Source organism: Lutjanus erythropterus, chromosome 11 (assembly GCF_056507025.1).
Source record: "Lutjanus erythropterus isolate fLutEry1 chromosome 11, fLutEry1.hap2, whole genome shotgun sequence".
Classification (NCBI taxonomy): Eukaryota; Metazoa; Chordata; class Actinopteri; order Lutjaniformes; family Lutjanidae; genus Lutjanus; species Lutjanus erythropterus.
Genome location: NC_139327.1, coordinates 20582758 through 20598050, shown reverse-complemented (window position 1 = coordinate 20598050; position 15293 = coordinate 20582758). Strand labels below are relative to the sequence as shown.

The 15293-nt window shown below is 37.5% G+C and overlaps 1 protein-coding gene across 1 annotated transcript in view; it reads left to right on the top strand.

Moving 5' to 3' along the window:
• hephl1b (hephaestin-like 1b) overlaps positions 1-12935 on the top strand; it is a 29472-nt gene extending 16537 nt beyond the window's left edge. The window contains exons 11-19 of the mRNA XM_084731243.1: positions 970-1182; positions 3883-4102; positions 4220-4359; positions 5089-5214; positions 5325-5431; positions 5521-5752; positions 8232-8371; positions 8679-8844; positions 12521-12935. Of these exons, the coding sequence (XP_084587369.1) occupies positions 970-1182; positions 3883-4102; positions 4220-4359; positions 5089-5214; positions 5325-5431; positions 5521-5752; positions 8232-8371; positions 8679-8844; positions 12521-12606 (1430 nt within the window). The 3' untranslated portion in view covers positions 12607-12935. The remainder of the gene's footprint in view (positions 1-969; positions 1183-3882; positions 4103-4219; positions 4360-5088; positions 5215-5324; positions 5432-5520; positions 5753-8231; positions 8372-8678; positions 8845-12520) is intronic.
• The last annotated feature ends 2358 nt before the right edge of the window (positions 12936-15293 follow it).

The window sequence follows — 15293 nt, the reverse complement described above, 5'->3', positions numbered from 1 at the left end:
ACAATCACCAAAATTTCATCAAAATAACATCTTAATTCACAGAGTCAGATGTGAAAATATTCTGGCTCCACGTGCTGTTTTTTCCACGCTGCTGATGCCCAGCTGCCTGTCATGTCTTTGTTGTCGGTGATGTCAGAGTTTGGAGCTACTCTAAATCACCTCCTTGGAGGCTGTGGTCGGTCCTGTTTCAGCTGCATGCATCGGAAAACAATAAAGACCAGTTAATTTGCCTGCTCTCCCACCTCTGGTTCTGTTGCCCATTCCTGCATCACTCCCCACCAGCAGTCCACCGCTGGATCTCCCCTGCCCCGGGTCTAAAAACGTCCTCCTCCTCCCAGTCCAGACTTTGTAACAGCGTCTACAGTTAGCAGCAGTTAGAGGTTACTCTGGTGATATGCTGCCCCCTGTTTGTTCGGAGTATGAATTTGAGGTGGCCAGCTCTTACCTATTGCACCTTTAAATATTCTTTCATTGATACTGATTGTAGCTCACATACCATATTTTGAGTACCATATCTGGTGTTTCCTCTACGTTAGAGTATTAGGGCCAGGTATAAGGGAAAAACTAAGAGGAGGAAGACTTTTTCTTATTTTGCATTTTGAGAATAAAGTTGAAATGTCGAGAATTAAGTTGAAGGCATAAGAAAAAATAAACAATAGGGGTAAGATTTTTTTTTTTAATTTTACAGAAAAATACCATTTAACACACTGTTGTCGTCCTTGTATTTCAACTTTATTCTCAACATTTCGACTTTATTCTCATAAAGCAACATGAAAAAAATATTCCACTTCTGATTAGCACTAATACTGAAAGTTTCACTTTATTCTTGATATTTTGACTTAATTCCTGAAATTAGAAATAAAAACATCCCCATTTTTTCCTATTAATGTGGCCCTAAAACTGTCATATTCTTCTGTGTATTGTGCTTGTTTCTGTATTTTTCGGTTTAAAGCCTCCCTTTCATTTCAGCTGTAAATGGACGGATGTATGGGAACCTTCCCGGACTGGAGATGTGTGCCGGGGACAGTGTTACCTGGTACATGTTTGGGCTTGGTGCACAGGTGGACATCCACGGTGTTTATTTTGAAGGGAACACCTTCAAGAAACAGAGCACAACACGAGACACTGTCAGCCTGTTCCCTCACACCACTGCTTCTGTCGCCATGCAGCCAAACACTCCTGGTCAGTCATGTTGCACACACACGCAGAGTGCTGCCACTCGAAACACATCCCTTTCTCTCACACACATTGTCAGAGTTCACCCATAGTTCAGATCTTGTTTCACAGGCAGATTCTTTACAAATACACTTAGATAACCTTGTATGAGTGTTTTCCTGTGACATGTACACAGGAAACATCAATACACAATTCACAATTCGCCACAATTCAAACAGGAACTGTCAAAAATATCTGCAGTATTTGTATTACTTACTGTATCCTGAGATAGTTTCGTTTGACCCAGTTAAAGGAAAACCACAATAAATATTGCTGACATTTGGAAATCTAGACTACCGCCAAAGTAAATGTACTTTGGTATATGTCTTTTCTTTTCAAAGTAAGTAAAGCAAAACAGGATTTAAGTAAAATCCTGTTTTACAAAATCACTGAGGTCAGATTTTAGAGGAAGTCAAGGTAAGCATCAAAACAAAATATTGTAAATACAGTTTAAAAGAATTTATATAACAGTGGATGTGGTATAGAGCCTCAAATACAGATATCCCCTGTGTCGTTAAGTTTCTGTACGGTTATTTCCACTGTAAAAACAGTGAGTGTGGTTTCTCTAAAGTCCAAAGATCAACAAGGGAAAAGTGGTAAACCATATTGCATGTTAAAGTAATCTTTAAAAATCCCCTCCAGACATGCTTTAAAACAAGGATTTTCAAAGCCTCCCCTCAGACAAATCTTGGATAAAGGCGCCCCCTCCTATAGTTTACTTGCTGAGTTTCACTCCTAGATTTCTGTGTGATTATGATTATGTTATTTGATCCCATGAACACCTGCTGTTTTACATAACTTCAGACTACACTAAATCCATAAAAAAAGGTCTGTCCAAAAGTATTTATTAGTCTCTTACTCTGGGAAATCCAGTAAAATTGTCCAAAACTCTTGTATCTCTGAATGTGTATCTCTTTCTTCAAATCACACACATTTAGGCTTTTTCTTTGTAATCTTCTTCTGATAACTAATGTAATACAATTTTATTTCCATTCACCAAATGTCTCCTAAAAAGGTTTGGAGCCCCTCTGGGGAGTCCTGCCTCTAATTTTGTTTTAAATACACAATATGTAAGTTCTGGTTTTGATGACATCTGAAGTAGTGGGGGATCGTGGGAATTGTTTTCCTCGTTGTTAAACAACCACCATTTCAATTTTTATTTCCACTGAAACTCTATCTGATGTGACTCAGGCAGAACTCATGTTCATGGACAAGGTCATATTAAAGTTTCATTCAAGTTACCTTTAGTCACGTTTGCAGACTTACTTCGTCATTCTCTAATACATTCAGTGTATCCTGTGTTTTCTCTGAACTTACAGCAACTAGCATAGTTACTTTGAAGAAATTGCAGATTTCTTTTTCCATTTAAACATGGAAAGTGGAAACATTTGGGATAATGTAGGTACACAACTCAGCCTGACTGCATGCATGTGGCAACTCTCTCACTCTGACATCTCTCCATTAATGCATGTCTGGGTCCTCTTTGTCCATGTGTGTGTGTATTTTCAGGCCTGTGTGTGTGTGTGTCTTCTTTAAAATATATTCTGCTTTCAGTAACAGTTTGTGGCTGATTTGTTTTTCCAACAGAAATGTTCGATATACTAGTTAACAGTATTTTAAATTACATTTACACTTCCCTCTGTGAAAAAGTATATTAAAATATTTTACATTTAAAACTCGTTCTGCACAGTGAAGCTCAAATATCCAAGTGAAGTAGCCTTGAACAAAACATGTTTTTGAGCGAAGGGGAAAATTGCTCAGATACCACACTGTAAATGCATAGAATGCAGAAATGGTGTGATAAAATCCAGTTTAGTGTTTCAAGCTTGCCCAACATGCAGATATTTGCAACACACTGCAAACCACAAGATAAGAAGACTATAATACTGGTTCACTTTATTGCTAGAACAGGAGTCAGTGGCAGTTGAGATAAACCACTGAAGTACTAAATGTTTTTTTGTGTGTTTCAGCTGCAGATGTCCACACACAGACTAAAGCCACAAACACATGCATTCACATCTCACAATCCATTCTTTTTATAAATTTTACTGAAAACCAGCATTATACAAATGTGCTCTAAAATTGTAAACACCTTCCTCTATCATGCACAGAGAAAGTTAATAAAATAGGGAAGGGACGTTCAAAGTGCTTACTTCAAGTAAGGAATAATTTAAGAGTCAGTTGTTTTCCAGAGAAATAAGAATATTTACATATGAGATAAAAGGTTGCCATCCTTTGGTGAAACATGCCAGGTGAACCTTTTAAGGTATACTTCACCTTTTCTAATGGCAAAAAAGACATGCAATGATGTGATAGGTTGTGGATTTGGGCTTTGAATGAGCAAAGCAGAGTGAAGTAAAAGCAACAACATCAGTCTTTCTTCGTGAGAATGGCTGGTTCAAGTCGTACACCAAAGATGGATATCAAGGGGCAGTGCTTTAATGTAATTTTGAGGGCTTTGCTTAATATATTAAAGAAAGAAGATCAAAACTCAACTAATTTTGGTGACAACCCAAGTCTGTCACAGGTATCACTAGTCCCCTGAAACCACCTACTAAGCCTAACTTTTGTAAAATGAACTCTACTACCCTTTAATAAAAAAAAATATATATATTTTAAATGAATTTAGAAATAGAAATCCTTGACTTCTTTTCATTTTTCCCACAGGTGTGTATGAGGTAAGCTGCAGAGTAACAGACCACTACTCAGCTGGCATGAGGCACCGGTACAGAGTGAACCTGTGCCCGCGACACAAAGTGAACACGCACACGCGCACGGAGCCGACCAAGATTGTTCAGTATTTTATCAGTGCTGAAGAAGTAGAGTGGGACTACTCACCAAAGAGAGACTGGGAGCTGGAGAAACACCACACCACATCAGAAGACAGGTGTGTGAGTGAGATAATTGCAGTATGATGCATTTTAGAGTTGTGACTGGAGCCTGTGATTAGTGGTGCAACTTATTACTGTTTGTTAATGGAAACATTTTGGTACCTGTCCCCCAGTCCAGGCAATATTTTCGTGGGGAAAGGGGAAAACAAGATCGGTTCACGCTATAAGAAGGTGGTGTACAGAGAATACACCGACGACTCCTTCGAAGTTCAGAAGAAACGCCAGGCCAACCAACAGCATTTGGGAATCCTTGGTAAGTTAATCTGCTCTTCATGCTGTTTTTTATGCCTCCACACCAAAAGGAGTGGAGGAGCATTCATGTGAACATGATATCTCAAGAACTCTTTGACAGATTTCTTCAAATTTGGCACGAACATCCACTTGGACTTAGGGATGAACTGATTGAAATTTGGTGGTCAGAAGTCAAAGCGGCACGAATGTCCGCTTGGACTCAAGGACGAACCAATGATAATTTGGACATCAAAGGTCACTGTGACAGCACAAAACTTGTTTGTAGCCATAACTCAAGAATTTATACACAAATTATGACAAATTTTCACAATGTCTAATTAGGGCAGGGCGATATGGCTTATAAATCATATTCTGATATTTTTCTGCAATATATGACGTAGATGATATCTAGTCTGTTATCACAATATTAATATAATACTGATATATTGCTCTGCACTTTGTCTAATAGAATAAAATGATGAAGTGAGGACATTATGTATCCAAAACGTCAACTTCACTAGAACATCATAATGTTTAGTCCTCTGTCCTCTGACCTATTAAAAAAAAAGGGTCTTAAGTGAAGACAGCATGTTTCTCGTTGGAAACTGTTCACTGAGATCACCACAGTCTGGACAGACATGGATGTAAACTGCAACTTGACTTATATGGCGTAGACATACAACCGTGAGGCAGAAATCCTAGCTTTTGCCAAGAAAAGACAGGATGACATGGGTTTCCTTTCACCCCGTAGGTCCAATAATCAGAGCAGAGGTAGGCGAGCTGATCGTGATCACATTCAAGAACAAAGCTAGCCGGCCATACTCCATCACTGCACATGGTGTTAAGGCCAGTGGGGCACACATTCCTGTCCAACCTGGTAAGAATCAAACTTAAAAAAATAAATATAATCCCTGCCGTTGCTTGCGTTCTCAAACAGAAGGCCTTTTGGGACTGATATTTGTTTGCTTTATGCTCTCTTGTCCTCAGGCCGCATTATTGAATTGACGTGGGATGTTCCTAAAAGCTCCGGTCCAGGGGTCTCAGATCCAAACTGCATATCTTACGCCTACTACTCCAGTGCTGATTTCATTCAGGTAAACATTCCCTGTACACAGTAACAGTCACACTGAAGAACATGATTCATGGTGTTGTTATAAGAATGGCTTCATTTGTTTATGCTCAGGATCTGTACAGTGGTCTCCTGGGGCCTCTGGTGATATGTAGGCCTGGTACTCTGAGGGGTGAGGGTCCCAGCAGACAGAGGGGCGACGTGGAGAAGGAGTTTGCTCTGCTCTTCATGGTGCATGATGAAAACCAGTCCTGGTACTTAGACGAAAACATTGAAAAATACCTCGGTGTCGATGCTGATATCTACGAGCCGGACGAAGAGTTTGAGGAGAGTAACATGATGCATGGTAAGAGATAAGAATTAGCAATAAAACTACTGTAATTTATACTTTAACTGTATTAACCACAAGGGGGAATTCATTTTGCAGCTTGGAGAAACTATAGGACACACTCAGACTCTAACATAAGTTATTATGTTGTAATGTTATATTTTTGTCTGTTGTCTTTCTACTGTGTAAAGTGCCTTGTGTACCTTTTAAAGGGCTACACAAATAAAATATATTGTAAGCATAATAAAATACATAAAATATATAATAACAACTGAGAATTTACAATTGCCCCAAGCATGTATGTGTATTGCGTTCATGCATTCACACACATATAACCTCACAAATGCTTGACCTCCACATAAAGGGACAGCTCACCCCAAAATCAGGAATACACATTTTGCTCTGGCCTGTAGTGCTATTTATCCATCAAGGTTATTTTGGTGTGAGTTGCAGAGTTCTGGAGATATCAGCTTGTGGAACTCAAAGCACCAAAAATATACATTTGAAAAAATCAAAACCAATGTCTCTTTCCCATTCCCACCCATTTTCACTGAGGGACTACTTTCTTTGTAATAGTTGAGATAGTTCTGGCAGACTCTTCTGCAAAAAGAAAAATAGTGCCAACCTGAACCTGCTCACAACAAGGTACATGTATATTTTTGGTGCACCACAATCCGAGTGCCATTTAGTCCCATCATACTGGAGAGAAGACATCTCTATAGCCAATATCTCCAAATTTCTGCAACTCACACCAAAAAAATCTAGATGGATAAGTAACACTTCCAGCTATGTGTATTTTCAATTTGGAGATGAACAGTCCCTGTAAAATTCCTCAGATAGCACAAAACACTTTCTAAATGCACTGAAGCAATGCACAACAATGGTGTAATAATATGCAGGCTACATGTTTTAAGTTTACTCAGCACACAGACATTGGAAACAGTGCAAACCACAAATTAGTGCAACAACACAGACTTTCTGACTGATTTTCTAGCCACAAGAGGAGTCAGTGACAGTCCACACTTTTGCATTTGCAGGTCAAAACATCATTACAGTATATTACATTGCATTAATGATGATGTTTTTGTCCAAAGCAAATGTGCATTCAGAGTAAATGGGAACAAGTGCTAGATGTCACCAAGAACTGGAAGTTCAACCCTCTCAGGCAAGATATGTTTAAAGAGCTGCAGAGAGATGTGTTTTTTTAACTGCTGTATGTTTAAGCTGCAAATGTCTGCACTGTGTGCAGTGATCAGCAACCTTTATTATCAAAAGAGACATTTTAGTCCCATCTAAAATAAATAATGATAATCCATCTGGAGCTGCAATTATTAATTTCTCTCTATTCCTCTGAGACTTTCCCTTTTTCAGATTTGGCATCCATAGCTACCCAAGAATGACTCAAGACTAGCCACCAGCAAAAGTGCTGAGTATAGGCTACACATTTTTATACCTATATATGTATTATATAGGTACTTATTTTCATATTTCCATATATTTCCATGTTTACATATATGCAAATATGCAATTACAAATGTCAAATTTCAATCTCATAGATAGAGAATTGCAGTTGTGTGTAAGTTTGGTCAGGTTACATGAATTTTCATGAACAGTTAATTAGCTGTCCTGTGACTCATGACCACAACCTCTATGCCAGATATTGAAGCCACCACAGGATGGGGAATTTGCTGGACAATAAAGTCATCTCAATCTGAATCTAAAAAAAAAACATAACATGCAGGCGCATTTCCAGACTTTTTTGACAGGGGAGACTGACTCATGCAGGGGTGGCATATGTGCACACATGCGCATGCAGGAGATTAGTATTCATTTCAGCTTCTTCTCTATTTTAATTACTTGCATTAAAAATCTTACAGCTTCTAATATTCATGTATTTATTTTATTTGTTTTAAGATAAATTCTTTAACCAGTCACAATACAGCAGTGTGACACCTCAGAAGCTTCCATATTCAAAGTCCACAAAAATAAATTGTACTTGCATTCTACATCTATCCTCAGAATTCCACCATGAAAAATAGTTTTTTATTATTATTATTATTATTTACTCACCCATTTGCTATATATAGTGTATGTTTTTGTGAGTGGCATAAATACTACAACTAACATATCATTATACAACCATGTGTACCTGAGTTAAAGAAACATATAAAAGGTAGACGGCAAATAAAACAATGTTCATTGCTGGACAGGTAGGCAATCATACTTGGGTTTCAGCCTGTTTGGCAGAGTTGTTTAACACCCACTTAATTCAGCATGCAGGTTTTGAGGTTGCAACTTTGTAAAAACGTAGCAACCAACATTTACATTGCATTCATTGCAGTTTCTTCTCATCTGTGACAGTTGCAAAAAGAGTTTTACTGTTTTTATGTTGTCATAAATGTTGTGTTTTTTCCTGTTGTTTGCATGTCTAGGTTGGAACCTGTGTGTGATAGTGTGAGTATGTGGTAATCTCTCTGTGTAAATGTGTGTATTGAAGGGATCAATGGTAAGCTGTATGGTAACCTCCATGGACTGGTGATGATGCAGGGCCAAAACGTCGCCTGGTATCTGCTGGGAATGGGTAACGAAGTGGACATGCACACTGTTCACTTCCACGCTGAAACTTTTACCTACAAGGTAACATTCACCAGCACAATTAAAGCTCATTATTATTCATGATTAAAAAGTACCAGTAAAATGATTTATATACAAAAAATACAAGTCATAGACACAGAAAATTGTCCATCCTTCCATGTTTGAATTACTGTAAATCAAAATAATGAAATTCTGATATTGGGTGTGGATCTTTTGGCATGTACACATCTTTGTAGCATACACAGGAAGTTTCTCTGGCACGGTTTCTGTACTCCCTGATTATTTCCTCTTCTTTGTTCCCCTGTGTTGTACTGTTTCTGCTGTGTGTATGTGTGTGTGTATGTGGCAGATGGACGGCGTGCACCGTGCAGACGTTTTTGACCTCTTTCCTGGGACTTTCCAAACGGTCGAGATGGTGGCTGGGAACCCAGGAACTTGGTTGCTCCACTGTCACGTTACTGACCACATTCACGCTGGCATGGAGACCACTTTCACCATTGAAAGTGTGTCAAAAGGTGTGTGTGCATGTGTGTGCGCACGCGTGTGTGTGTGTGTGTTTGCATGTGCATATTCAGTGTGTGTGACATCTATTGACCAGGATTTGTGTCTAACATCTCTCTTTTTTATCTTCTTCGATTCCAGAAAACTCCAAACCTGGTAGGTATTATTGCAACACGTCACAGTGCACACAGCCTGGATCACAAAATATTTCAGTGTTAATATTACGTGCATCACTTTTAAGCACCGTCGTGGGAGATCTGAAATAAGGAGATTGAACAACGACTTTGTCTTTGTGTTTCTTTAAGTCTTTGCAAAGGGATCAGCTCACAGAGGCACACAACCAAATCAAAGATGTCTATGTCTAAAGAATGACAATGAGAGACTGATGATGAACATTATTTTGCCAGTGTATTTAAGCACAGCTTGACATGTAGGCAAGATGTTCTGCGATTAAAGAACGTTCAGTTCGTCAGTTCGTCTCAGATCAAAGACAAAAATAAGATAAAACAGAGAGCTAGTCGAGACTGGTTTCTTGGTGCAACAGTCATCGTAAAGTATGCAAAAGGTCATACAGAGTTTACAGGTTATTCACAGGTCATTTTCCATCACAGAACCTTAACATTGCGTAATATTAAATCTAAATTATTCATAAAACCAATTTAATTTTGTGCAGTTTTTGATCTAACACTGTACCCCACCTGCCACCTAATCTGAAATGTAAAAAATTAGAGTCATTTTGAAAGATGCACAACTGACACCTTCTCTGAACAGCAACCAACCAATCATCGCTGGTGACTGTAATTAGGCACAGGGCCTGTCAAACTTTGTATTCCTCCACATGTTGAAGCGGAGTGCATGGGGCTCTAAGACGAGTGATACTCTTTTCTCAAGAGTTTGGGGGATGGTGTCTTTTTTGTAGTCTTTCAGAAACGTAAAATACAAGAAAAATCATGTAGAATGGATTAAACTTTTTAGTTCTATGGTTGCTTTGTGGGTGTAGATTTAGAGACTCGGTTTGTAAAGTCTACGGCCTGTCATACTGTTGCACTGCTGTGTGCACTCTGTCGCAGTTTAAACGCAAGCGCTGAAACTTGTTTACCAAACATTTATTGTGTACTGTAAATACCATGCTATGGGTTTAACCAGCTTTAACAGTGAAATACACAAAAACAATGCTGCCTCCTTATAATGTTACAAGTCCTTTACATGGATCAACAAAGAAGAAGCCTTTTAGTGTTACATTATGTAACTTCACATGTTTAAGACTGTTTTACAGGGTCCTCATTTTAAAATGTGTCGGATGGGAACATTAAAAAGCCAGCTGGAGACAGACTTCTTTGCTGACTGAAGGAGTTAAAGCATTAGCATTAGTTTACATTAGCTCGCTGTACTTATGAAGAAGTCATTATTTTAGCTGAGAAGGTTCACAGCTGACAGCTATAAATGAGAAGACTGCTTTTGTTTACTTCTCTGTGGATTTGGAGATCTAGTGCTTGAACATTTACTCCCAGTTTCCACATTAAATCAGCCACTATTATCACTGTAAACTGCATTTGTGCTGTGCAAGAATAAAAATCTTGACAGACGTAGCAACAGAAACTAATGAGGGTGAAGAGGCAAAGGTTTACTTACATAGAATTCTTAAAATAGTGGCTTTAATTACCAATATTAAGGGATTTTTAAACAGATATTTAGATTTTAAACAGTCCAGCTGTCAACTGTAGTAATGAAACATAATCTTGGACCATACTGTGTGTTTGTAAATTTCATCCCATAACTAACATCTCAAATTCAAACTGCATGCATTTTTCCTTACAGGCATTGCTTACCTTTCATTTAAATATAGTACGAATTAAAATTATATTTAAGAATAAATTAATCAGCAGAATCTGAAACGTAAGTCAACCATCACACATGCTTTAGATTTGCTCAGTTTTATATTATTATTTTGTTGTAATGCAGTTTAAGCACAGAATATTTTCAAATATAATACTAACAAAATGATTGTAGACTGTGATGGATTACTAGCAACACTACAGATTGTGACAGGTAGTCGACAACTCTGCATGTTTCAAGAATGAGCTAATAGATTTTAATATCATATGGAAATTAATGGAAAACAATGATGCCTGGAATAGTAGACAGAATTCTGTAAATTTCTAACACACAGCAGCATGTGCATTGACATACTGGGAGACAATCCAATAAATTATCTAAGTTTTGAAATAAAAAATTGGTTAGGAAACCAGCCAGGCAACTTTCTCCTTCGACAGTCGGGGGGAAAAACAGGAAAGGAATAAAAAATTCAATGGATCTATTAAACAACGGCTCTGTTTATTTAAGTCCATGAAGTGTGGCCGTGACTGCAACTATTAATAGTTTAATTTGGTCTGGTCACGGTCGTAGCATACCATTCATCTCTCTTGTCTAGTTAACACAGGTCAAATGTGGGACAGCAGGTACTGGACTGTCTGCTCCTCTGTCTGTGCTGTTATGTAATGGACGGGGAATGTTTTGCTGAATGTTATCTGTCTTTGCTTAGTTAGTATTGGGTATAGGAAAAAGAATATATCATTGGGGTCAGACATGCCTTTAAAGCTGTGACGCTCTTAAAAATGTGGTACTGCAGAAATTCTTCCCCAATGAGAAAAAAAAAAAAATACAAATTTGTGGATTTTTTTTTTTTGAATTGTGAGCTTCCATGCCAGTATAGATGAGCAAGAAAGTTTTTGGGGTAATAATCTAACACTGAATACAAAGTGAAGTCAAAGATATAGCAAAGACTGCAAACTATAATTTTGAAACATATTTTCCAAGAATCAGATACACAATATGATAGTATGACAAAAAAGGTTGAGGCTTTAATGTGCCCAATTTTGAGTTACATTATTATTTCCTCACCTTTCAAGCAAACTTAGAGATCTATTTGTTCTCTGCTAAGCTCCTCAAAGATTGTGTTCAAAAATTGGGACCATTTTTTTGGTTAAGCTCTGGGAAGGTGTGTAAACACATAGAGAAAGAGTGTGGATGGGCATAATAATACACCAAAATAAAATTTCAAAAGAAGTTGTTATGTACTGGAAACCAATCAGTTTGATTCACACAGTGGCAAACCCAAGGGATACATTACTTTTCAGATATGATAAACAATACTGGCCTAAGATTTAAAATATACACACAATTTACCTAGATCTTCCATGTGTACACATCATCCTCTGCCAACACATCCAGTGGTTGAGATTTTGCAGAGCCTATATGGTCTGACTTCATATATAGACAGAAAGAAGCTCCATAATTACTTGGATATATCGTTTAATACTACAGTATAGAAGGCATATTTGAAAAAGTATGGACAGGCTATTTATTATCTATTGAAGTATCAGAAAAGAGTTCTTTTTGTTGTCTTGACGGCGGCTGAGAAAAATCCTTATCACAAGGTGGACACCCCCCACATACTCTTTCTATCAATCGGTGGATATCTTCCTTCCATACTGTACTAACTTTAGAATTGTCAGCTGCATCAGTAAACAATGATAAAGCAGAATCACCAGAGGCCATTACGTAAATATTGGTCACAGAAAAAGATATAGCAAAGACACACTGGTTAGGTTTTAGACTCAGGTGGTGCATTATCACTTATCCTGTCCTCCGGTCTCTGACTTCCTCTTCTCTTACCTCACATCCGTCCAGATGCAGCGCCGGGACCCGAGGGCTCCGTACAGACACTGCTGCTCTCGCTGACCCTCGGCCTCGTGGCTGTGGGTGGACTGCACTGATGAAGGGACTCCAATGACCACAACACTGGTCATTAATGCACTTAATATATCCAGGGACAAAATCACTGTTAAGGAGGTTATGTATGTAAATATTAAGCAACAATCAAAGCGAGTCAGAATATACTAACAGTTGTACAATCACGTGTAAAATAAAGGATTATTTTATTTCTTTATTTAGAACTAAAAGAAGCATTTTATATTGGTGGGGTGTTTCTGTGTTGCCGTTTTCTGGCGTGTTGCACTGTGTGTCATGTTGTTTGGCTGCTTAACCAAATATTTCATTCCAGTTGTGAATGTGCAATAAAGACACTTATTCGACTGTGTTGGCACATTTTCTCCTATCAGTGTGTCATGTTGCTTTCATACCACAAGGTGGCATTAATTCAATTTGAGAACAAGAAGTTGACATAGAAGTTGTCAATGACGGTCCCTTTTCTTATTGTGTGAAGCCCTCAGCAAAGTCTGCAGCACTGCTCGGCTCTTTTTGTAGATTTTATACATTATTCACATTTAGTGTAAAAGTTAAATAAGTAACAGTGATGTATTTTTGTAGTTCTATTAAACTTCCATTGTTGGTGGTAGTGAACTACATGTGATGAGCCACTTGCTGTTAGTTCAACATTCATATTTGCATAGTGATTCAAGGTTTTAGGGGTTTTTTTGTTTTGTTTTGTTTTGTTTTGTTTTGTATGCTATTTTTGCATAGTTAACTACTGAAACTGATGAATTTTCAAATAGAGTATATTTTATTTTACTATTTTTTCTCTGCTGACCAATAGGTTTTGTAGGCTGTACACTATAAAACCAAATATGACATTCCTTTACTTTCACATGAATAATGGGGTTTCTTTTTTATGATTTTGTTTATGTATGACTTCTGAGCAGAAGGGCGCTATTTAAAATAAACTTCAAATGAATGGAATTTTTGATGGTATGTGACTTTTTTTTTTTATTAGATTTCGTTAGAATTACATATTGAACGTACATTGATAAGTAATTTGAACTACTCTTTGCCAGTAGCTTTAGTTAACCAAACTCATTTTTATCCCAAGGTCTCCGTCCTGAATTAGCTGCATTTCAGACAAACATGTTGCAGTTTTTTATCAGTGTTTTTCTTGTGCACTTGTCATAGAAAAGAAACTCATTTTAATGTTCTGGAAGAAAGCAGAGATCCAACCTGTCAAACAATGGCTGGAAAAATAGTAAACCTCTCTCGCCTACAGAGAATATGGTTTGCTCAATTAAACTCCTTTACAGGATTTGGCCTCCTCTTCTACATTACAACAACTCAAACTGAATAGCTGCCTGAGTGACCTTCATTGGGGATGAAGGGACAGTTATTTACATGGCACAATCGCTTGTGTTCGCAAGCATGTGTGTGTTGGTGAGCAATAGACCTGAAGCTTGTCTACAGGTAATCTCACATGAACCAATCAGCCGTTTTTTTTGTGCACATTCATAATTGTCTGCTGAAGGACTTATTTTTATTTTTGCCTCGTTGAGAGCTGTGATCCCAACATCACGACTGATTTCAACCTTAATGGATGGAACTATAACACATTCAAAAAACAAAAAGAGACGATTCCTTGGTGTACTCATCAAATCAGATCAGACATGACAAATGTGACAAAAAGAAAAAGACAAAAAAGGCGCAACAAGACAAAAAATATCAAACAAAACAAAAGTTACGTTAAAGATGTAACGATGAAAATCATAAAAAGACATAGCTAGACAGAAAATCCCATAAACGACATGACAAGACCTAAAATGATGTAACAAGACAAAACAGAGAGAGAGAGAAGGTGAGGTTCAGTTGGCTTCGTACAAAAGCCAACTTTTTACTTATATATGGTAAAGAAAAAAAATGAATCAATACTTCTGCTTTTATCTGTACTTCTGCTTCATAAAAAAAAATTGTGTACTTTGTCCACCTCTGTGTGTCATCCCACTCTTATAAAAGTGATCTCAAAAACATCTTGAGGGATTTTCTTTAAACTTGGCACACTTGGACTCAAGAATGAATGATTAGATTTTGGTGGCCAAAACATGCCAAAACAAAAAGTACCTAATTACATGACAGTTACTTATTAAAATGTTGGTTATAACAAAGAGTTTACATCCTTTTCAGGTTGCCTGGTGGAGATCTGCACTATATTGAATGACCTCTTCTAGTTTGTTTATTTGTTTGCTTTATCTCTGCCGCTAAAGAGAGGACAAATATGTAATTCTGAATGATTTTTTTACTGCTTCCCCAATAAGAACAGATTTAAAGTGAAACTAGATTAGCATTTTCTGTGGTTCAACTTGTTCCAGTGTGACATGCTTTCAAAGTAGCTTCCCAGCACTGTACATCACTCCTCTCAGATATCTGGATCCTGTATTGAAAATCGGAGGTATCCTACGTGATGTAAGGTAGCTGATCAGATCAATATGCTTTTGATAAGGTACAGGAAATAAAACACTACAGTTGTGATTAATTGTATTTGATAGTGTGTGGACAGTGTGAGATCAACTGATCAGTTAATAGCAGATATTCAAAGATCCTGATTGGTTAACCTACAGGATCGATACATCAAAATGTCCCATCAACATGAATGGTTTTATATGTGTCCAGATTTAAAAAAAAAAAACATCTGAATTTCAAACTGATTGTTTTTTTTACCTTTAATCTGAGATAGGCCTATTGA